The sequence below is a fragment of the Lithobates pipiens genome, unplaced genomic scaffold, assembly GCF_037356315.1.
Source record: "Lithobates pipiens isolate NorthernLeopardFrog02 unplaced genomic scaffold, aLitPip1_a1.2 Scaffold_24, whole genome shotgun sequence".
Lineage (NCBI taxonomy): Eukaryota > Metazoa > Chordata > Amphibia > Anura > Ranidae > Lithobates > Lithobates pipiens.
Window position 1 is genome coordinate 18,946,001 of NW_027507786.1, and position 20,678 is coordinate 18,966,678.

General features: G+C 54.2%; 1 protein-coding gene across 2 annotated transcripts; it reads left to right on the plus strand.

Annotated features, from left to right (window-relative positions):
- The first annotated feature begins 3,016 nt into the window (after positions 1 to 3,016).
- TMEM9B (TMEM9 domain family member B) lies at positions 3,017 to 20,395 on the plus strand. Of its 2 annotated transcripts, none has more exons than XM_077453651.1 (5): positions 3,017 to 3,177; positions 3,671 to 3,762; positions 6,641 to 6,749; positions 6,889 to 7,023; positions 17,735 to 20,395. In XM_077453651.1, exons 1-5 carry the CDS (start codon positions 3,073 to 3,075, stop codon positions 17,891 to 17,893), a joined length of 600 nt encoding a protein of 199 aa, XP_077309777.1. In that variant the 5' UTR covers positions 3,017 to 3,072; the 3' UTR covers positions 17,894 to 20,395. The 2 variants fall into 2 exon arrangements, with proteins under 2 accessions (XP_077309777.1, XP_077309778.1); XM_077453652.1 differs by having other exon boundaries at positions 17,738 to 20,395.
- Positions 20,396 to 20,678: the final 283 nt, after the last annotated feature.

A 20,678-nucleotide genomic window follows, 5' to 3' on the forward strand; every position in this document is an offset into this window, starting at 1 on the left:
CCCCTCCCCCACAGTCACATCAGTCTCTGTACAGAGGAGCTTACACTCTAATGTCCCCTCCCCCACAGTCACATCAGGCTCTGTACAGAGGAGCTTACACTCCAATGTCCCCTCCCCCCACAGTCACATCAGTCTCTGTACAGAGGAGCTTACACTCTAATGTCCCCTCCCCCCACAGTCACATCAGTCTCTGTACAGAGGAGCTTACACTCTAATGTCCCCTCCCCCCACAGTCACATCAGTCTCTGTACAGAGGAGCTTACACTCTAATGTCCCCTCCCCCACAGTCACATCAGGCTCTGTACAGAGGAGCTTACACTCCAATGTCCCCTCCCCCCACAGTCACATCAGTCTCTGTACAGAGGAGCTTACACTCTAATGTCCCCTCCCCCCACAGTCACATCAGTCTCTGTACAGAGGAGCTTACACTCTAATGTCCCCTCCCCCCACAGTCACATCAGTCTCTGTACAGAGGAGCTTACACTCTAATGTCCCCTCCCCCACAGTCACATCAGTCTCTGTACCAGAGGAGCTTACACTCTAATGCCCCCTCCCCCACAGTCACATCAGTCTCTGTACCAGAGGAGCTTACACTCTAATGTCCCCTCCCCCCCACAGTCACATCAGTCTCTGTACAGAGGAGCTTACACTCTAATGTCCCCTCCCCCCACAGTCACATCAGTCTCTGTACAGAGGAGCTTACACTCTAATGTCCCCTCCCCCCACAGTCACATCAGTCTCTGTACAGAGGAGCTTACACTCTGATGTCCCCTCCCCCCCACAGTCACATCAGTCTCTGTACAGAGGAGCTTACACTCTAATGCCCCCTCCCCCACAGTCACATCAGTCTCTGTACCAGAGGAGCTTACACTCTAATGTCCCCTCCCCCCCACAGTCACATCAGTCTCTGTACAGAGGAGCTTACACTCTAATGTCCCCTCCCCCCACAGTCACATCAGTCTCTGTACAGAGGAGCTTACACTCTAATGTCCCCTCCCCCCACAGTCACATCAGTCTCTGTACAGAGGAGCTTACACTCTGATGTCCCCTCCCCCCCACAGTCACATCAGTCTCTGTACAGAGGAGCTTACACTCTAATGTCCCCTCCCCCACAGTCACATCAGTCTCTGTACAGAGGAGCTTACACTCTGATGTCCCCTCCCCCACAGTCACATCAGTCTCTGTACAGAGGAGCTTACACTCTAATGTCCCCTCCCCCACAGTCACATCAGTCTCTGTACAGAGGAGCTTACACTCTAATGTCCCCTCCCCCACAGTCACATCAGTCTCTGTACAGAGGAGCTTACACTCTAATGTCCCCTCCCCCCACAGTCACATCAGTCTCTGTACAGAGGAGCTTACACTCTAATGTCCCCTCCCCCACAGTCACATCAGTCTCTGTACAGAGGAGCTTACACTCTAATGTCCCCTCCCCCACAGTCACATCAGTCTCTGTACAGAGGAGCTTACACTCTAATGTCCCCTCCCCCACAGTCACATCAGTCTCTGTACAGAGGAGCTTACACTCTGATGTCCCCTCCCCCACAGTCACATCAGTCTCTGTACAGAGGAGCTTACACTCTAATGTCCCCTCCCCCCCACAGTCACATCAGTCTCTGTACCAGAGGAGCTTACACTCTAATGCCCCCTCCCCCACAGTCACATCAGTCTCTGTACCAGAGGAGCTTACACTCTAATGTCCCCTCCCCCACAGTCACATCTCTGTACCAGAGGAGCTTACACTCTAATGTCCCCTCCCCCACAGTCACATCAGTGTCTGTACAGAGGAGCTTACACTCTAATGTCCCCTCCCCCCCACAGTCACATCAGTCTCTGTACCAGAGGAGCTTACACTCTAATGTCCCCTCCCCCACAGTCACATCAGTCTCTGTACCAGAGGAGCTTACACTCTAATGCCCCCTCCCCCACAGTCACATCAGTCTCTGTACCAGAGGAGCTTACACTCTAATGTCCCCTCCCCCACAGTCACATCTCTGTACCAGAGGAGCTTACACTCTAATGTCCCCTCCCCCACAGTCACATCAGTCTCTGTACAGAGGAGCTTACACTCTTCTGTCCCCTCCCCCCACAGTCACATCAGTCTCTGTACAGAGGAGCTTACACTCTGATGTCCCCTCCCCCCCCACAGTCACATCAGTCTCTGTACAGAGGAGCTTACACTCTAATGTCCCCTCCCCCCACAGTCACATCAGTCTCTGTACAGAGGAGCTTACACTCTAATGTCCCCTCCCCCCACAGTCACATCAGTCTCTGTACAGAGGAGCTTACACTCTAATGTCCCCTCCCCCCACAGTCACATCAGGCTCTGTACTGAGGAGCTTACACTCTAATGTCCCCTCCCCCACAGTCACATCAGTCTCTGTACAGAGGAGCTTACACTCTAATGTCCCCTCCCCCCCACAGTCACATCAGTCTCTGTACAGAGGAGCTTACACTCTAATGTCCCCTCCCCCACAGTCACATCAGTCTCTGTACAGAGGAGCTTACACTCTAATGTCCCCTCCCCCCACAGTCACATCAGGCTCTGTACAGAGGAGCTTACACTCTAATGTCCCCTCCCCCACAGTCACATCAGTCTCTGTACAGAGGAGCTTACACTCTAATGTCCCCCCCCCCCCCCCCCACAGTCACATTAGTCTCTGTACAGAGGAGCTTACACTCTAATGTTCCCTCCCCCCACAGTCACATCAGTCTCTGTACAGAGGAGCTTACACTCTAATGTCCCCTCCCCCCACAGTCACATCAGGCTCTGTACAGAGGAGCTTACACTCTAATGTCCCCTCCCCCACAGTCACATCAGTCTCTGTACAGAGGAGCTTACACTCTAATGTCCCCTGTGATGATGTGGGGGAGGGGGTGGTCTCAGTTCTTGGCTCTGTATGCAGTACTCGGTGTGTCCTTCAGATGGGGGTGTGTAGCGCTCAGCTCCGGTCATGTGAAGGGCGGAACTGATGTTCGCTTTTCACTGGCTCCCGGGGACAGTGTTGGGCGGTGCACAGGCGGACGGAAGTGGGGCGGAAGTTGAGCAGAGTCAGGTGACAGAGGACTGGGATGATGGCGGCGCTGCGGGGGAACGGGTTGGCGGTCTGCGCTGCGCTCTTCTTCCTGCTGCTGGTGACAGTCCGGACCGAGGACAAGGATGACAAGGAGGGAAAGGTGAGAGGCCGACATCTCCGACACCGGGGGACCGCCCCTATCTTATAGTCCCCTCCCCCATACACTGAGACCCCTCCCCGTCTCAGCATCCCCTCCCCCATACACTGAGACCCCTTCCCCACCTCAGAGTCCCCTCCCCATATACACGGAGACCCGTCCCCTCCCTATATACAATAAGACCCCTCCCCCATCTCAGTCCCCTCCCTTTTTGCACTGAGACCCCTCCCCATCTCAGAGTCCCCTATATATATATATATATATATATATATATATATATATATATATATATATATATGTGTGTACAAGTCTCCAAAAAACATTCCTGACAATATGCAGAGACAGGATCATTTCTGAGAATGGCTCCTCCTTTTTATAATAGTAAAGCCCTCCCAGAGCTCCGCCCAGCGACTTCCCCTCCTTACTATGATGTCAGAATGTTGGATTATTTATGAGAATTATTGTGCAGAAAATCTTCCTCTTCTCCGTATTGCAGAAAAATGAAGACGTGCGCTGCAAATGTATCTGTCCTCCATACAAGGACAAACCTGGGAAGATCTACAACACCAACACCACCCAGAAAGACTGGTGAGTGGAGGAGGGGCGAGGAGCGGTGAGGGACTGGCGGGGAGCGATGGAGGCTTGAGAAGGAGCATTGAGGGACTGACGGGGAGCTTTGGAGTGTTAGAGAGGAGCGGTGAGGGACTGGCGGGGAGCAGTGGAGGGTTGGCGAGGTGCATTGGAGGGGTGGTGAGGAGCATTGGGAGATTGGCGAGGAGTGGTGAAGGGACTGGCGGGGAGCATTGGAGGGTTGGCGAGGATCGGTGAGAGATTGGTGAGGAGTGGTGAGGGGCTGGCGGGGAGCATTGGAGGGTTGGCGAGGAGTGGTGAGGGGCTGGCGGGGAGCATTGGAGGGTTGGCGGGGAGCATTGGAGGGTTGGCGAGGAGCGGTGAGGGACTGGCGGGGAGCGGTGGAGGGTTGGCGAAGTACAGTGAGGGGCTGGCGAGGTGCATTGGAGGATTGGCGAGGAGCGGTGGAGGGTTGACGAGGTGCATTGGAGGGTTGGTGAGGAGCAGTGAGGGGCTGGCAGGGAGCATTGGAGGATTGGCTAGGAGCGGTGAGGGACTGGCGGGGATCGGTGAAGGGACTGGCATTGGACGAGCATTGGAGGGGTGGTGAGGAGCGGTGGGAGATTGGCGAGGAGTGGTGAGGGGCTGGCGGGAAGCATTGGAGGGTTGGCGAGGATCGGTGAGAGATTGGTGAGGAGTGGTGAGTGGCTGGCGGGGAGGATTGGAGGGTTGGCGAGGAGTGGTGAGGGGTTGGCGAGGAGCAGTGAGGGACTGACAAGGAGCATTGGAGGGTTGGGGAGGGGCTGGCGGGGAGCATTGGAGGATTGGCGAGGAGTGGTGAGGGGTTGGCGGGGAGCATTGGAGGGTTGGCGAGGAGCAGTGAGGGGTTGGCGGGGAGCATTGGAGGGTTGGTAGGGGATTGGTGAGGAGTGGTGGAGAATTGGCGGGAAGAGGTGAAGGATTGGTGGAGGAGATTGTCGGGAGTCGGTGGAGGAGATTGGTGGGGGTCGGTTGAGGATTGCCGGGAGTCGTGGTGGAGGATTGTCGGGGACCGGTGGAGGTTTGGCGGGAGTTGGTGGTGGGGGAGATTGGCGGGGAGCAGTGGAGGATTGGCGGGAGTCGGTGGTGGAGGAGATTGGCGGGGGTCGGTGGAAGATTGGCGGGAGTTGGTGGTTAAGGAGATTAGCGGGGGTCGGTGGAAGAGATTGGCGGGAGTCGGTGGTGGGGGAGATTGGCGAGAGTCGGTGGAGGATTGGCGGGAGTCGGTGGTGGGGGAGATTGGCGAGAGTCGGTGGAGGATTGGCGGGAGTCGGTGGTGGAGGAGATTGGCGGTAGTCGTTGGTGGGGGAGATTGGCGAGAGTCGGTGGAGGATTGGCGGGAGTCGGTGGTGGAGGAGATTGGCGGGAGTTGGTGGAAGAGTGGTGGGGGAGATTGGCGGGGAGCGGTGGAGGATTGCCGGGAGTCGGTGGTGGAGGAGATTGGCGGGAGTCGTTGGTGGGGGAGATTGGCGAGAGTCGGTGGAGGATTGGCGGGAGTCGGTGGTGGAGGAGATTGGCGGGAGTTGGTGGAAGAGTGGTGGCGGAGATTGGCGGGGAGCGGTGGAGGATTGCCGGCAGTCGGGGGTGGAGGAGATTGGCGGGGAGAAGTGGAGGATTGCCGGGAGTTGGTGGTGGAGGAGATTGGCGGGAGTCGGTGGAAGATTGGAGGGAGTCGGTGGTGGGGGAGATTGTCGGGAGTCGGTGGAAGATTGGAGGGAGTCGGTGGTGGGGGAGATTGGCGAGAGTCGGTGGAGGATTGCCGGGAGTCGGTGGTGGTGGAGGATTTCCGGGGGTCGGTGGTGGAGGAGATTGGCGGGAGTCAGTGGTGGAGGAGATTGGCGGGGGTCGGTGGTGGAGGAGATTGGCGGGAGTCAGTGGTGGAGGAGATTGGCGGGAGTCAGTGGTGGAGGAGATTGGCGGGAGTCGGTGGTGGAGGAGATTGTTGGGAGTCGGTGGTGGAGGAGATTGTTGGGAGTCGGTGGTGGAGGAGATTGTTGGGAGTCGGTGGTGGAGGAGATTGTTGGGAGTCGGTGGTGGAGGAGATTGTTGGGGGTCGGTGGTGGAGGAGATTGGCGGGGAGAAGTGGAGGAGATTGGCGGGAGTCGGTGGTGGAGGAGATTGGCAGGAGTCGGTGGTGGAGGAGATTGGCGGGGGTCGGTGGTGGAGGAGATTGGCGGGGAGAAGTGGAGGAGATTGGCGGGGGTCGGTGGTGGAGGAGATTGGCGGGGAGAAGTGGAGGAGATTGGCCGGGAGAAGTGGAGGAGATTGGCGGGGGTCGGTGGTGGAGGAGATTGGCGGGGGTCGGTGGTGGAGGAGATTGGCGGGGAGAAGTGGAGGAGATTGGCGGGGGTCGGTGGTGGAGGAGATTGGCGGGGAGAAGTGGAGGAGATTGGCGGGGAGAAGTGGAGGAGATTGGCGGGGGTCGGTGGTGGAGGAGATTGGCGGGGGTCGGTGGTGGAGGAGATTGGCGGGGAGAAGTGGAGGAGATTGGCGGGGGTCGGTGGTGGAGGAGATTGGCGGGGAGAAGTGGAGGAGATTGGCGGGGGTCGGTGGTGGAGGAGATTGGCGGGGAGAAGTGGAGGAGATTGGCGGGGGTCGGTGGTGGAGGAGATTGGCGGGGAGAAGTGGAGGAGATTGGCGGGGGTCGGTGGTGGAGGAGATTGGCGGGGAGAAGTGGAGGAGATTGGCGGGGGTCGGTGGAGGATTGGCAGGAGTCGGTGGAGGATTGGCGGTAGTAGTTCCGAGGTAAACCGGACAGGGCTGATAACACTGCACGGTGCTCAGGACAGTAAATTGTGTTGCACTTTATTCACCCGACATGCAGTTCTGTGTAACATTTGACTCTCCTCCCCTCCAGTGATTGTCTCCATGTGGTCACCCCCATGCCGGTCCCCGGTCCAGACGTGGAGGCGTACTGCCTGCGCTGTGAGTGCAAATATGAAGAGCGGAGCTCCATCACTATTAAGGTTGGTGTTGGGGGATGGTGTAGCACCTGCTATTTTTAACCACTTCTTGGGCCACCATACATCTGTCCCCCGCCTGCTTGTGTTCCTGTCAGAATCTGTGCTACACAGGAGATAACATGAGATATTCTGCCCCCTGCAGGTGACGATTATCATCTACCTGTCCATCCTGGGCCTCCTCCTCCTCTACATGGTGTACCTGACCATGGTGGAGCCAATGCTGAAGAGGCGTCTGTTCGGCCATTCTCAGCTCATACAGAATGATGACGATGTTGGGGTAAGTAGTGTGACATTCCTTCACCTATCACTGAACTGTCCATCCCTTGAGGGACAGAGGGATTCAGAAACAGGCGGGTTATACTGCCACCTTCAGGTAGGTTGGAACACTGGAAAACGGAAGTTGTAAACCAGCCTCATTATGGCCCCTCCTTTACCCAGCATGCCCCAGTTTTCGCTCGTGTGCTATGAGGTTGGATGCCTTTCCTTCAGCATCCGGTGATGAAGCCTTCCCTGCCTGGGGAACCTTTTTCCGCCTTTCCCTCCATATGGGTCATTCTTCTATGCAGGTAAAAGGTGTCTGTAGATGAAAACAAGCTGTGCAGGTTTGACTGAAGTTGAATAATGAACTTGCTGTTGGTGTCGGCCATTTAGGTACCTCCCCGAAGCCTAGCCAGAGATGGCATCATCATGCCCTGCCTTGTTACCAGGGCATTACTAAGACACTCCCAGCCGTTGCTGCTCAACCCCAAGAGCGAGCTCTCATTGGATAATAATGCCCTTGTTATAGGTGTAGGCCACGTTATGTAAATCCCAAAGCCTACCAAAAAAACTCGCAAGGACGGCATCATCCCACCCTGCCTTGTCGCTATGAGGTTGCTAAAACACTCCCAGCCATTACTGCTCACCCCCATCATCTCAGAAGGGAGCTCTCATTGGATAATGCCCTTGTTATAGGTGTAGGCCATGTTATGTACCTCCCAAAGCCTAGCCAAAAATCTCCCAAGGATGGCATCACCCCACCCTGCCTTGTTGCTACGATGTTGCTAAGACATTTTCAGCCATCACTGCTCATCCCCATTATCCCAAGAGCAAGCTCTCATTGGATAACGCCCTTGTTATAGGTACCGTATTTATCTGCCTATAACACGCACTTTTTTTTCCCCCGGGAAATCGGGGGTGCGTGTTATACGCCGATCTCCCACCCTGCCTAACCTTTTATGCCACTCTCGGCGGCTTTAAGGTATTTTCGGCTATTTTCGGCCACATTCGGGCATTCTGAGAACGGCCCAGTGCGGCCGAAAGCCGCCGAGTGCGGCCGAAAGCCGCCGAGTGCGGCCGAAAGCCGCCGAGATACACGGGACATCCGCTCTGTATCTCGGCGGCGCCATTTTTAAAATGGCAAGGAGACAAGGCTGCAATGCAAGGCTGCAATTCACACTGAGAAGGTTGCATTGATGGGCATTTAGACCCCTTTCACACTGGGGTGTTTATCAGGCGCTTTAGCCGTAAAAAAAAAAAAGCGCTTGAAAGAAGCCGCAACTGCAATCGCAATGTAAAAGCCCAAGTGCTTTCACACTGAGGCGCTGCGCTGGCAGGGCGTCAAAAAAAGTCCTGCAAGCAGCTTCTTTGCAGCGCTTTTGGAGAGGTGAATACACGGCTCCTAAAGCGCCCCTTCCCATTGAAATCAATGGGAAGCGCCTGAAAAACGCTTTTGGCAGCAGCGTTTTGTGGGCCCTGTTAACCCTTTATTTGGCCACTAGCAGGGTTAAAAGCGCCCCAATAGCGCTTGAAAAATGCTGGTAAAGCGCTGCTAGTTTAAGCGGCGCTTTACGTGCGTTTTTCGGGTGCTGACATTGCGAAAGGGCTCTTAAAGCACTCGGGGCTTTCGCATTGGGATTGCAGATGAGGCTTCTTTCAAGTGCTTTTTTTTTTACCGCTAAAGCGCTTGAAAAACGCCTGAAAAACGCCCCAGTGTGAAAGGGGTCTAAAATGTAAGGTTTTTTTTTTTTCCCTTAAACTTTCCTCCTAAAATTTTTATCTTTTAAATTCCCTCCTAAACTTGGGGTGCGTGTTATACGCCGATAAATACGGTATATTCTTTTTTTTCCCAGGGAGTTGTTTTTTTTTTTTTTTTTTTTTTTTTTGCTAAGGCTTTCATGATTACCTAAATGGCCTACACCTATAACAAGGGTTGAAAGTTCCCTCTTGGAAAAGTGGGTGTGAGTAGCAATAGCTGGGAGTGTCTTAGTAATGTCCCAGCAACAAGGCAGGACAGGTTGGTGCCATCTCTGAGTATTTTTTGGGCTAGACTTCTGGAAAAACCTAAATGGCCTAACCAAAAAAACTCCCGGGGGGGGGGGGGGGGGGAGGATATAGCTATACCAAGGGCGTTATCCAATGAGAGCTTGCTCTTGGGATAATGGGGATGAGCAGTGATGGCTGAAAATGTCTTAGCAACCTCATAGCAACAAGGCAGGGTGGGATGATGCCGTCCTTGGGAGATTTTTGGCTAGGCTTTGGGAGGTACATAACATGGCCTACACCTATAACAAGGGCATTATCCAATGAGAGCTCCCTTCTGAGATGATGGGGGTGAGCAGTAATGGCTGCGAGTGTTTTAGCAACCTCATAGCAACAAGGCAGGGTGGGATGATGCCATCTTTTGCAAGTTTTTTTTTTTTGGCTCTGCTCGGAAGGTACATAAAATAGCCTTCACCTATAACAAGGGCATTATCCAATCTTGGGGTGGTGGGTGTGAGCATTAATGGCTGGGAGTGTCTTGGCAATGTCCTAGCACCAAGGCAGGACAGGGTGATGCCATCTCTGGGAGGTTTTGGGCTAGACTTCGGGAGGAACGAAGACGATTTTTAACCATTACTGCTCATCCCCCATTTATCTCAAGGTCTCATTGGATAATATCCTTTGTTATAGGTGTGGGCAATTGATGTACTTCCCAAGGGTGGCATGGACCTGCCCTGTCTTGTTGCTAGGACATTGCTAAGACACTCCCAGCCATTACTGCTCACACCCCACCCCCCCACCCCACCACCCACCATCACTGCAGGTAGCTTCCAACCCCCCTCAATCGCAGCATCACTTAGCTCAGGACTACTGCGTTGGGGGATAGAGAGAGAGAGAGAGAGAGAGAGAGAGCGCGCATGCGAGGGGGTTTGAATCAGTAAGGGAGTGTCTTAGTAACATCCCAGCAACAAGGCAGGGTGGGATGATGTCATCTCTGGGATTTTCACGGCTAGACTTTGGGAGGAACCTAAATGGCCTACACCTATAGCAAGGGCTTTATCCAAAGAGCGCTCGCTCACACTTGGGATGGTGGGTGTGAGCAGTAATAGCTGGGAGTGTCTTAGCAACGTCTCGGTAACCGGGTAGGATGATGCCATCTCTGGGATTTTTTTCGGCTAGACTTTGGGAGGAACCTAAGTAACCTACACTGATAACAATGGTATTATCCAATGAGAGGTCGCGATGGTGGGTGTGAGCAGTAATAGCTGGGAGTGTCTTAGCAATGTCCTAGTAACAAGGCAGGACAGGATGATGCCATCTCTGGGAGGTTTCCGGCTAGATTTCGGGAGGAACCTACATGCTCTACTCCTTTAACAAGGGCGTTATCCAACTTTAGTCAAAGCCGCAACGGGTTTACATCTACAGGAGCCCCTTACCCCCCCCCCCCCCCGGCATTTTTTTGGTGAAGGTGAACTAACCCTTTAACCACTTCAATACCGGGGGGCACTTAAACACCTTCCTGCCCAGACCAATTTTGAGCTTTCAGCGCTGTCGCACTTTGAATGACAATTGCGCGGTCATGCTACACTGTACCCAAATTAAATTTTTATAATTTTTTTCCCACAAATAGAGCTTTCTTTTGGTGGTATTTGATCACCTCTACGGTTTTTATTTTTTGCGCTACAAATAAAAAAATGTTTTTTTTTGTTTCAGTTTCAAAACTTTGTAAATAAGTACGTTTTCTCCTTCACTGATGGGGCTACACTGATGGGCACTGATAAGGCGGCACTGATGTGGCACCAATGATGTGGCACCAATGATGTGGCACCAATGATGTGGCACCGATGAGGTGGCATTGATGGACACTGATATGTGGCACTGATAGGCGGCACTGATGGGCGTGACGGATGGGCGACACGGACACTGATAGGTGGCACAAATTGGCACTGATAGCTGGCACGGATTGGCATGGATGGGCGGCACGGATTGGCATGGATGGGCGGCACGGATTGGCATGGATGGGCGGCACAGATGGGCATGGATGGGCGGCACAGATGGGCATGGATAGGCGGCATAGATCGGCACAGGTGGGCACTGATAGGCGGCACAGGTGGGCACTCATAGGCGGCATTGGTGTTATACTGTACTAATGGATGCCAATCAGTGCCAAACAATAATGCATGCCAATCAGTGATGCCCATTGTGGGCACTGATTGGCATCCATTATGGGCACTGATTGGCATCCATTGTGCTGACTGGCAGCCCTGCTGGTCTAGGGAGGATTACCTTTTGCTTAGCATCCCTGGTGGTCTGGTGGCGTCCCTGGTGGTCCAGTGTGGGCATCCTCGGGGGGGCTGTGCTGATAATCGATCAGCACAGACCCCCCCCTGTCAGAGGAGCAGCCGATCGGCTCTCCTCTACTCGCGTCTGACAGACGCGAGTGAGGAAAAGCCAATCACCGCCTCTTCCTATTTACACTGTGATCAGCCGTGATTGGACACGGCTGATCACGTGGTAAAGAGTCTCCCTCGGAGACTCTTTACCGAGATCGTAGTTGCCGGGTGTCAGACTGACAACCCCACAACAACGATCGCCGTGATGCGCGCGCCCGGGGGCGCGCAGCGGCTCATAATCCTGATCACGTCATATGACATCCGGTCAGGATTATGAAACCACTTTGCCACCGTCAATTGCTTATAGGGCGGGCGGCAAGTGGTTAAATCCCAGTTTGGTGTGGCTTTCCATCCTATTATATTTATTTATATTTATAATATATATAATTATATTGTTTTAAGTTCGGTAGATTCTTTCTGTCGCTCAAACCCTTTGCAGGCACGTGCGGGGATCTCTTGTGACCCCGAAATCTGCTGGCAGAATAAAATATCCCCCTCCCCCTCCCATCTGGTGTTTACAAAGCAATTCCATGAGAAGACAATGGCAGCGCCTCCCCGGCTCCGCATTGAATTCCTGTTGATAAAATTAAAAACCGGTAACCCGACCCCCCCCCCCCCCCCCTTTATCAGAAAACCTCCTCCGCCACCTGCCGCTTGTTGTGTAAACTCCGAGTGACAATGGGAGAGACGCCGCCGAGGGGCTCGCCGCCTCCTGTCACGTCCGCTGTGCTCCATCCGCTGACACAGATGTAAAATATTAGGAAATCCCTTCTGACTGGCTCACGTGTCCGCACATCTTTCATTTATGACCAGTTTTCTGTTTAACCCCCTCCCTGCCCGTCCAAACATCTCATAATAGAGTTCTGAACGTGGGATTGGCTGTTACGGCGGTCACATGATAGGGAAGCGTGTTCTGCCATCACCAGTGGGGACTGGGAAAAAGATCTTTTTCACAGCTCAGCCTCTCTGTCGAGAGCGCACAGTGAGCACGCTCCCGGCAAAATAAACATGGACGCACACGTGCGGCGCAAGGACGTTAAAGCGCACCCTGTCGCTGTTGCACGTGTGTGTTGGTCGGCAAGGGGTTAAGCACATCATTAGTCCTGTTTTCAATAAGTCGAGCATGACATTTCTGATTCGATCGATGAGGGCCCCCCCCCCCCTATAGGTTGGTACGGGGAACCCTCATGAGCCAGGGGCCCCATCCTGTACTGTGACGCTACATGGAATGGCTGCTTAGGTATGGGGGACGCCGCTCTTTCGTAGACAGTAGGGAGTGGGCGGACCTACATTGTATCAGTCCAATGGGAACCTGAAAGCTGGACATGTGCGCAGTGACCAATAGAGATTTCCCAAAGTGCACCGCTCACCGCCTCCAGCCAATGAGAGTGTGGTGGGTGTGGCCTGAGGGAGGGGTCAGGGCAAGGGTTTGGGGCTCAGGCACCCTGTACTTGGAGGACTACAAAGACCAGCATAGCCTTTACCTGATACTAGTTGGAGTGTGCTGGGCTTGGTATGGCTGTACCCTTATACACCGTATGAAGGGGAACTACATGCACCAGCATGTCTCCCATGCATGTTATACATTACAGCAGGGCTGGGCAACGTGGGGCCCTCCAGCTGTTGTGGAACTACATTTCCCACGAGGCATTGCAAGGCTGGCAGTTACAATTACCCCCAGAGGCATGATGGGACTTGTAGTTCTGCGACAGCTGGAGGGCCCCAGGTTGCCTACTTTTGCATTACAGTGTATGTGGGGGGGGGGGGGCAGCAATGACAGGTCCTCTTTCTGCAGCCTGATACTACCCACAGTATATGCTGGAGCTGCTGATCCTGTTTGAGGGGGGGAGGGGGTCCCTTGGATTCCTAATGATGGCCTTGGTTTAAGGTCCCCTAACTTATCAATGGGGGAACATTTGATTTTTATTAACCTTAAACCACTGGGGGCCACAGAGGGGAAGCGAGACGGCGACACGGGGCCCCCAGTACACATATATGGTGGGTGGCGGTGCATGCTGAGACCTGTAGTTCCTCGGCGATGTGTCTGAAGGTATGACACGGGTCCGGGCGCCGCGCCCTCCGCAGGTCCCGCCGAGACAATACAAAACCTTCCGTGTGTTTACACTCATTTGTCACCCGTGTCACCCGCGTCCTCACCCTGCTTCCTGGTAACCCCTTCATGGCTTTCTGTGCAGGAGGGGGGCGCTCTTCAGGGAAAATAGAAGCAGATTAAACTTTAAATCCTCAATACACCCCCCCCCCCCCCACCCCCCTTCTTAGGCTGGGCTTACATCTTTGTCTAGAGAACATGCCTGACCCACAGAGCAATATGTGCAGGGCTGACATTGTCTCATTATGATTGGACCCCCCCCCCCCACCCATCGGCACTGCGCGGCTTGATTCCACTCCATATAAAATAAGGGTCGAGACTTCATTTTCCTGCATTTGTGGTGGGTGGGGCATTCAAATAAAATGAACAGGATGATGTGCGCGCAACTGCGCATGCACTGATCTGAACTAAGCCTCATCACAATCCGGCTCCTACATCAGCATCCCCCCATTATCGGCTCTCCAATACTGTCCTCAGCCCCCTAATACTGTCCCCCCAATACTGTCTTCAGCCCCCTAATACTGACCTCAGCTAACCCCCCCCCCAAATTACTGTCCTCGGCTCCCCCTAATACTGTCAGCCCCCCCCCCTATATTACTGTCCTCCACCCCCCCCCCCCCCCTCATATTACTGTCCTCAGCGTTGCCTATGCAAATACGAATGCATTTCTGTCCTCAGTTGCCCCCCCTCACATTACTGTTTTTAGCTCCACCCCGGTTACTAGGTTACTATCCTCTATCCTTGGCTACCCCCCCCCCCCCCCCGCATTGCTGTCCTCAGCCCCCTAATACTGTCCTCAGCTACCCCCCCCTCTCAAATTACTGTCCTCAGCCCCCCCACATTACTGTCTTCAGCCCCCTAATACTGTCCTCAGCTACCCCCCCCCAAAATTACTGTCCTCAGGCCCCCCGCTCACATTACTGTCCTCAGCCCCCCCCACATTACTGTCCTCAGCTCCCCCTAATACTGTCAGCTTCCCCCCTTTATATTACTGTCCTCCACTCCCCCCATTACTGTCCTCAGCTTCCCCCAGTTACTGCCCTCAGCGTTGCCTATGCAAATACGAATACATTTCTGTCCTCAGTTGCCCCCCTCACATTACTGTTTTTAGCTCCACCCCGGTCACTGTCCTCTGTCCTTGGCTACCCCCCCCCCCCCCCCCCTCACATTACTGTCCTCAGCTTCCCCCAGTTACTGCCCTCAGCGTTGCCTATGCAAATACGAATACATTTCTGTCCTCAGTTGCCCCCCTCACATTACTGTTTTTAGCTCCACCCCGGTCACTGTCCTCTGTCCTTGGCTACCCCCCCCCCCCCCCCCCTCACATTACTGTTCTCAGCTCCCCCCTCACATCACTGTCACCAGCCCCAAATACTGTGCTCAGCCCCCCCCATTACTGTCCTCAGCCCCCCATTACTGTGCTCAGCCTCCCCCTCCTCACATTACTGTCCTCTGACCCCCCCCCATATTACTGTCCTCTGACCCCCCCCCATATTACTGTCCTCTGACCCCCCCCATATTACTGTCCTCTGACCCCCCCCATATTACTGTCCTCTGACCCCCCCCATATTACTGTCCTCTGACCCCCCCCCCATATTACTGTCCTCTGACCCCCCCCCCATATTACTGTCCTCTGACCCCCCCATATTACTGTCCTCTGACCCCCCCCCATATTACTGTCCTCTGACCCCCCCCCCATATTACTGTCCTCTGACCCCCCCATATTACTGTCCTCTGACCCCCCCCATATTACTGTCCTCTGACCCCCCCCATATTACTGTCCTCTGACCCCCCCCATATTACTGTCCTCTGACCCCCCCCATATTACTGTCCTCTGACCCCCCCCATATTACTGTCCTCTGACCCCCCCCATATTACTGTCCTCTGACCCCCCCATATTACTGTCCCCTGCCCCCCCCATATTACTGTCCTCTGACCCCCCCCATATTACTGTCCTCTGACCCCCCCCCCCCCATATTACTGTCCTCTGACCCCCCCCCCCATATTACTGTCCTCTGACCCCCCCCCCATATTACTGTCCTCTGACCCCCCCCCCATATTACTGTCCTCTGACCCCCCCCCCCCCATATTACTGTCCTCTGACCCCCCCCCCCATATTACTGTCCTCTGACCCCCCCCCATATTACTGTCCTCTGACCCCCCCCCATATTACTGTCCTCTGACCCCCCCATATTACTGTCCTCTGACCCCCCCATATTACTGTCCTCTGACCCCCCCCATATTACTGTCCTCTGACCCCCCCCCATATTACTGTCCTCTGACCCCCCCATATTACTGTCCTCTGACCCCCCCATATTACTGTCCTCTGACCCCCCCCATATTACTGTCCTCTGACCCCCCCCATATTACTGTCCTCTGACCCCCCCCATATTACTGTCCTCTGACCCCCCCCATATTACTGTCCTCTGACCCCCCCCCCCATATTACTGTCCTCTGACCCCCCCCATATTACTGTCCTCTGACCCCCCCCATATTACTGTCCTCTGACCCCCCCCCCATATTACTGTCCTCTGACCCCCCCCCATATTACTGTCCTCTGACCCCCCCCCATATTACTGTCCTCTGACCCCCCCCCATATTACTGTCCTCTGACCCCCCCCCCCATATTACTGTCCTCTGACCCCCCCCCCCATATTACTGTCCTCTGACCCCCCCATATTACTGTCCTCTGACCCCCCCATATTACTGTCCTCTGACCCCCCCATATTACTGTCCTCTGACCCCCCCTATATTACTGTCCTCTGACCCCCCCCCTATATTACTGTCCTCTGACCCCCCCCCATATTACTGTCCTCTGACCCCCCCATATAACTGTCCTCTGACCCCCCCATATTACTGTCCTCTGACCCCCCATATTACTGTCCTCTGACCCCCCCATATTACTGTCCTCTGACCCCCCCCCATATTACTGTCCTCTGACCCCCCCCATATTACTGTCCTCTGACCCCCCCCATATTACTGTCCTCTGACCCCCCCCCCATATTACTGTCCTCTGACCCCCCCCCCATATTACTGTCCTCTGACCCCCCCATATTACTGTCCTCTGACCCCCCCCATATTACTGTCCTCTGACCCCCCCCCATATTACTGTCCTCTGACCCCCCCCCCCATATTACTGTCCTCTGACCCCCCCCCATATTACTGTCCTCTGACCCCCCCCCATATTACTGTCCTCTGACCCCCCCCATATTACTGTCCTCTGACCCCCCCCATATTACTGTCCTCTGACCCCCCCCCCCATATTACTGTCCTCTGACCCCCCCCCATATTACTGTCCTCTGACCCCCCCCCCATATTACTGTCCTCTGACCCCCCCCCATATTACTGTCCTCTGACCCCCCCCCATATTACTGTCCTCTGACCCCCCCCCCATATTACTGTCCTCTGACCCCCCCCCCCATATTACTGTCCTCTGACCCCCCCCATATTACTGTCCTCTGACCCCCCCCATATTACTGTCCTCTGATCCCCCCCCCATATTACTGTCCTCTGATCCCCCCCCCATATTACTGTCCTCTGACCCCCCCCCCCCCATATTACTGTCCTCTGACCCCCCCCCCCCCATATTACTGTCCTCTGACCCCCCCCCCCCCCCCATATTACTGTCCTCTGACCCCCCCCCCCCCATATTACTGTCCTCAGCCCCCCCCCCCACATTACTGTCCTCTGCCCACCTTCACACTGCCTAACCCCCCCCCCCCCCTTCCCCCAGCAGTTGGTCCTACCTTACACAGACCTGGAGGGTGGGAGCTGCATACTAGTGATTGGTTGCTAGGACTGCCCTGCATCCTTGCAACCAATAACCTGTTTAACTCGGCAGCCCCTGCCCTCTACCCACAGCTGTCCTGCCTCCCGCTGTTGCCTCTGAGAATGGCAGCGGTGACGGCTGCTGGGCAGAGCGGCTCCTCAGTGGCGGGATCACAGCGGTCCGGATGTGGACATTTAGTAATGCTTGATCTACTTCCTTTCCTCCCCAGCCTGACTGTCTCTAGGCCCGCCCCTTTCATTCGATTTCCAGTTCTTCCTATCACGGAGGCTCAGCCTCACATGTGGGCGTTACCTATGCAAATACGAAATAGTAAACGTAATGAAACTGGAAAAGGAGGTTTTATCCTTCGCGGCACAGGACGCCGCTCACATCTCCGCTGTTAGAAGAGAATTTGATTGACTGGAGACTCCGCCTTTCTCTACACTAACCTCCCTTTTGTGTTCTCTTCCCTCAGCAGGACCACCAGCCCTTTGCCAACGCCCACGACGTCCTCGCGCGATCCAGGAGCCGCGCCAACGTGTTAAACAAAGTGGAATACGCCCAGCAGCGCTGGAAGCTGCAAGTGCAAGAACAGCGCAAGTCCGTGTTCGACCGCCATGTTGTTCTGAGCTAAAGCGGATGCCTGGCAGAGGAAGACGCCGCCGCGGCCTCCGCCGCTCTGATCGCCCCGTCTTCCCGGTCACGTCTATCCTCCGCGGCGGTCGCACGTTGTGTACCTCCCACTCGGAGGGGGGGGGTTTCCTGTGGACATTTGATGGACTCCATCCTGCCAAAGCTCCCTGCGATGGCGTTGTGTATATATATATATATACGCGGAGTTCTCATAGAAAGGATTAATATATTCTCGTCCCGCCGCCGCGGATGTAATATTGTATTTAGCGCTTGTCTTTGATTTTTTTTTTTTTTCCGCCTCGTTAGTCCCTCCCCCTCGTGATGCCGACATCTTTGTTAATTAATTGGTCTCCCGCGGATGAGCTGGCTTCATAAAACGAGGACGTAAAGTTGCAAACAGGTTTCTGCTACAAGACTGGAACAGAACTGACGCGTTTCTGTAATGCATTCCTTTTTGTGCGGAACGCGTAAGCACTAGCTGTCTGAGGTGGTGTTTTTTTTTTTTTTTTTTTTTTTTGCCTCAGCCCCTTCCTCGTGACCCCCGACATCTTCATTTAATAAAGGACTTGGGGGTGCCACTTTGTAGCTCACGCTCCTGCTGTTGGTTTCATATCTGCTCAGCTGCCCATGGGCTCTCCGACCGCCTCCCACAGGCTCCTCCCACAACACATCATTTCCTGTTTACTAATTGGTCCCCCCCCATGGATGAGCTGGCATTTCATGAAACGAGGAAAGAAACGGGTTTCTGCTATATTATAAGACTGGAACGGACCAGACGCCGGGCTACGCGTTTCTGTATAGTATTGCTTTTGTACGAAGCGCGTAGCTGTCTGAGTTTGGTAAATAATGGGCTGTGGGACATGATGGGGGGGGGGGGGGGGGATCTTAGCTTGTTGCCACCAAAGGTTTAACTACTTAATGGCTGCCAACTGAACCAGTATGGGTTAATCGTGTTCTCAGATGTCTTTGCAAACTACAGAACGCCCCCCCCCCCCCCATGTTATGGTGGTAAACTATAATTACAACCTAAACAGTCTTAAAAATGCCCCCCCCCCCCGCCAATCCTAACACGTATTCCGACTACCCTGTGTAAGAAAGATCTATATGCTTACCTGTTTTCAGCCCGCTCATGTGATCTCCCCGGTGGTAGCCAGCGACAGCTGCAGGGGAGAAGAGAGAGTGCTAACAACAGCTGCAGGGGAGAAGAGAGCGCTAACAACAGCTGAGAATTCCAGAAGCGGTGATGTCACCCACAGGCTCCTATGACCCACCTGCTTGCTTTTTTTTGTGTGTGATCGCTCCTCTCCCCTGCAGATGCTGCTGACTGACACAGGGGGAGCCAGATCATGGGACCGGGCTGAAAATAGGCAAGTATGTACATCTTACACAGGGGATTCAGCATAGGTGTTAGGAGGGGGGAGGGTACTTTTTCTTTTTTTTTTTTTTTAGTAAGGTTCAGGCTGGAATTCTGCTTTTTAAGGGGGAGGGGGTCTGTAGTCTTGTCCTAGAGTGACAACGCTTCTCCACCAAATAGTTTGGTGAAGGAGCGTTGTCACCCTAGAGCAGGAAGTGTGTTAAATTCCTACATCTTTAATGTTATCTTCATATATTGGTTGTGAAATAAGACGTGTTCTCACTCTGCTGTCTGTGTGGCCCCTCCCCCCACATACATGGGCCTTTGCTTTCCCCCACTGCTCTGATCGCCCCGGGGGGGGGGGGGGGGGGGCGACGACTTATTACTTTCGATTGCTGGCCATTACTTTCTAGAGAGGGATCGGTGTCCCCGGGAGCCGCACATCAAGCCACAGCTTGGATCCCAAGCTAGGCCACTCGCCCGACGCGTTTCACTCCACCCACTGGAGCTTACTCATGGGGGGGGGGTCGCTACTTTCCAGGCCACACCTATAACGATTGCAATCTCCAGCTTCTCCCCGACTTTCCTGATCTGCATTGTGAGTCGGTACCTCGAAGTACCAAAGTCAGGCAGCCAGGAAAATTGCATTTTTCCGGAGTGAGGTCAGCCCCGTAATTCTCCCAGTAGAGGTTTCCTTTAACTTCATTCAACACCAGGTCGATGTCACCGAACGTTCAACTGCTTCTTAATCTGTATTGTACAGCACCCCCCCCCCCCCCCAAGAGGGGAGGAGCCAACGCATCGAGCGACGCCTTCCCCAGGAGCCCGGCAAACGTAGAATATAAACTTCAGTGAGAGCTCCGCCCACTCCGTGGCCTCCCACAATGCATTGCCTGCACCTCTCTCTACTGGCTGTTGGGGAGCATGCAGCTTCAATCGTCCCCAGGCACACAGGCACTCCTCCCAATTCCCTGCAGATAAATGGTTTCCCTTCTGATTATATACTGTGAATGTGTCTCTACCCAGAATTCCCTCCTCCCCTCCCCCCTCCTCCCCTCCCCCCATACATTGTAATTGCACTGAATCAACTGAAGAGTCATTTTTCAGATTTTGTAACTTAATGATTAATAAATTGGAGAAAAACCGTCACCTGACTTCCTGTCATTCATTCTCATCTATATTAGAGTGTAAGCTCCTCTGTACAGAGACTGATGTGACTGTGGGGGGGAGGGGACATTAGAGTGTAAGCTCCTCTGTACAGAGACTGATGTGACTCTGGGGGGGAGGGGACATTAGAGTGTAAGCTCCTCTGTACAGAGACTGATGTGACTGTGGGGGGGAGGGGACATTAGAGTGTAAGCTCCTCTGTACAGAGACTGATGTGACTCTGGGGGGAGGAGACATTAGAGTGTAAGCTCCTCTGTACAGAGAC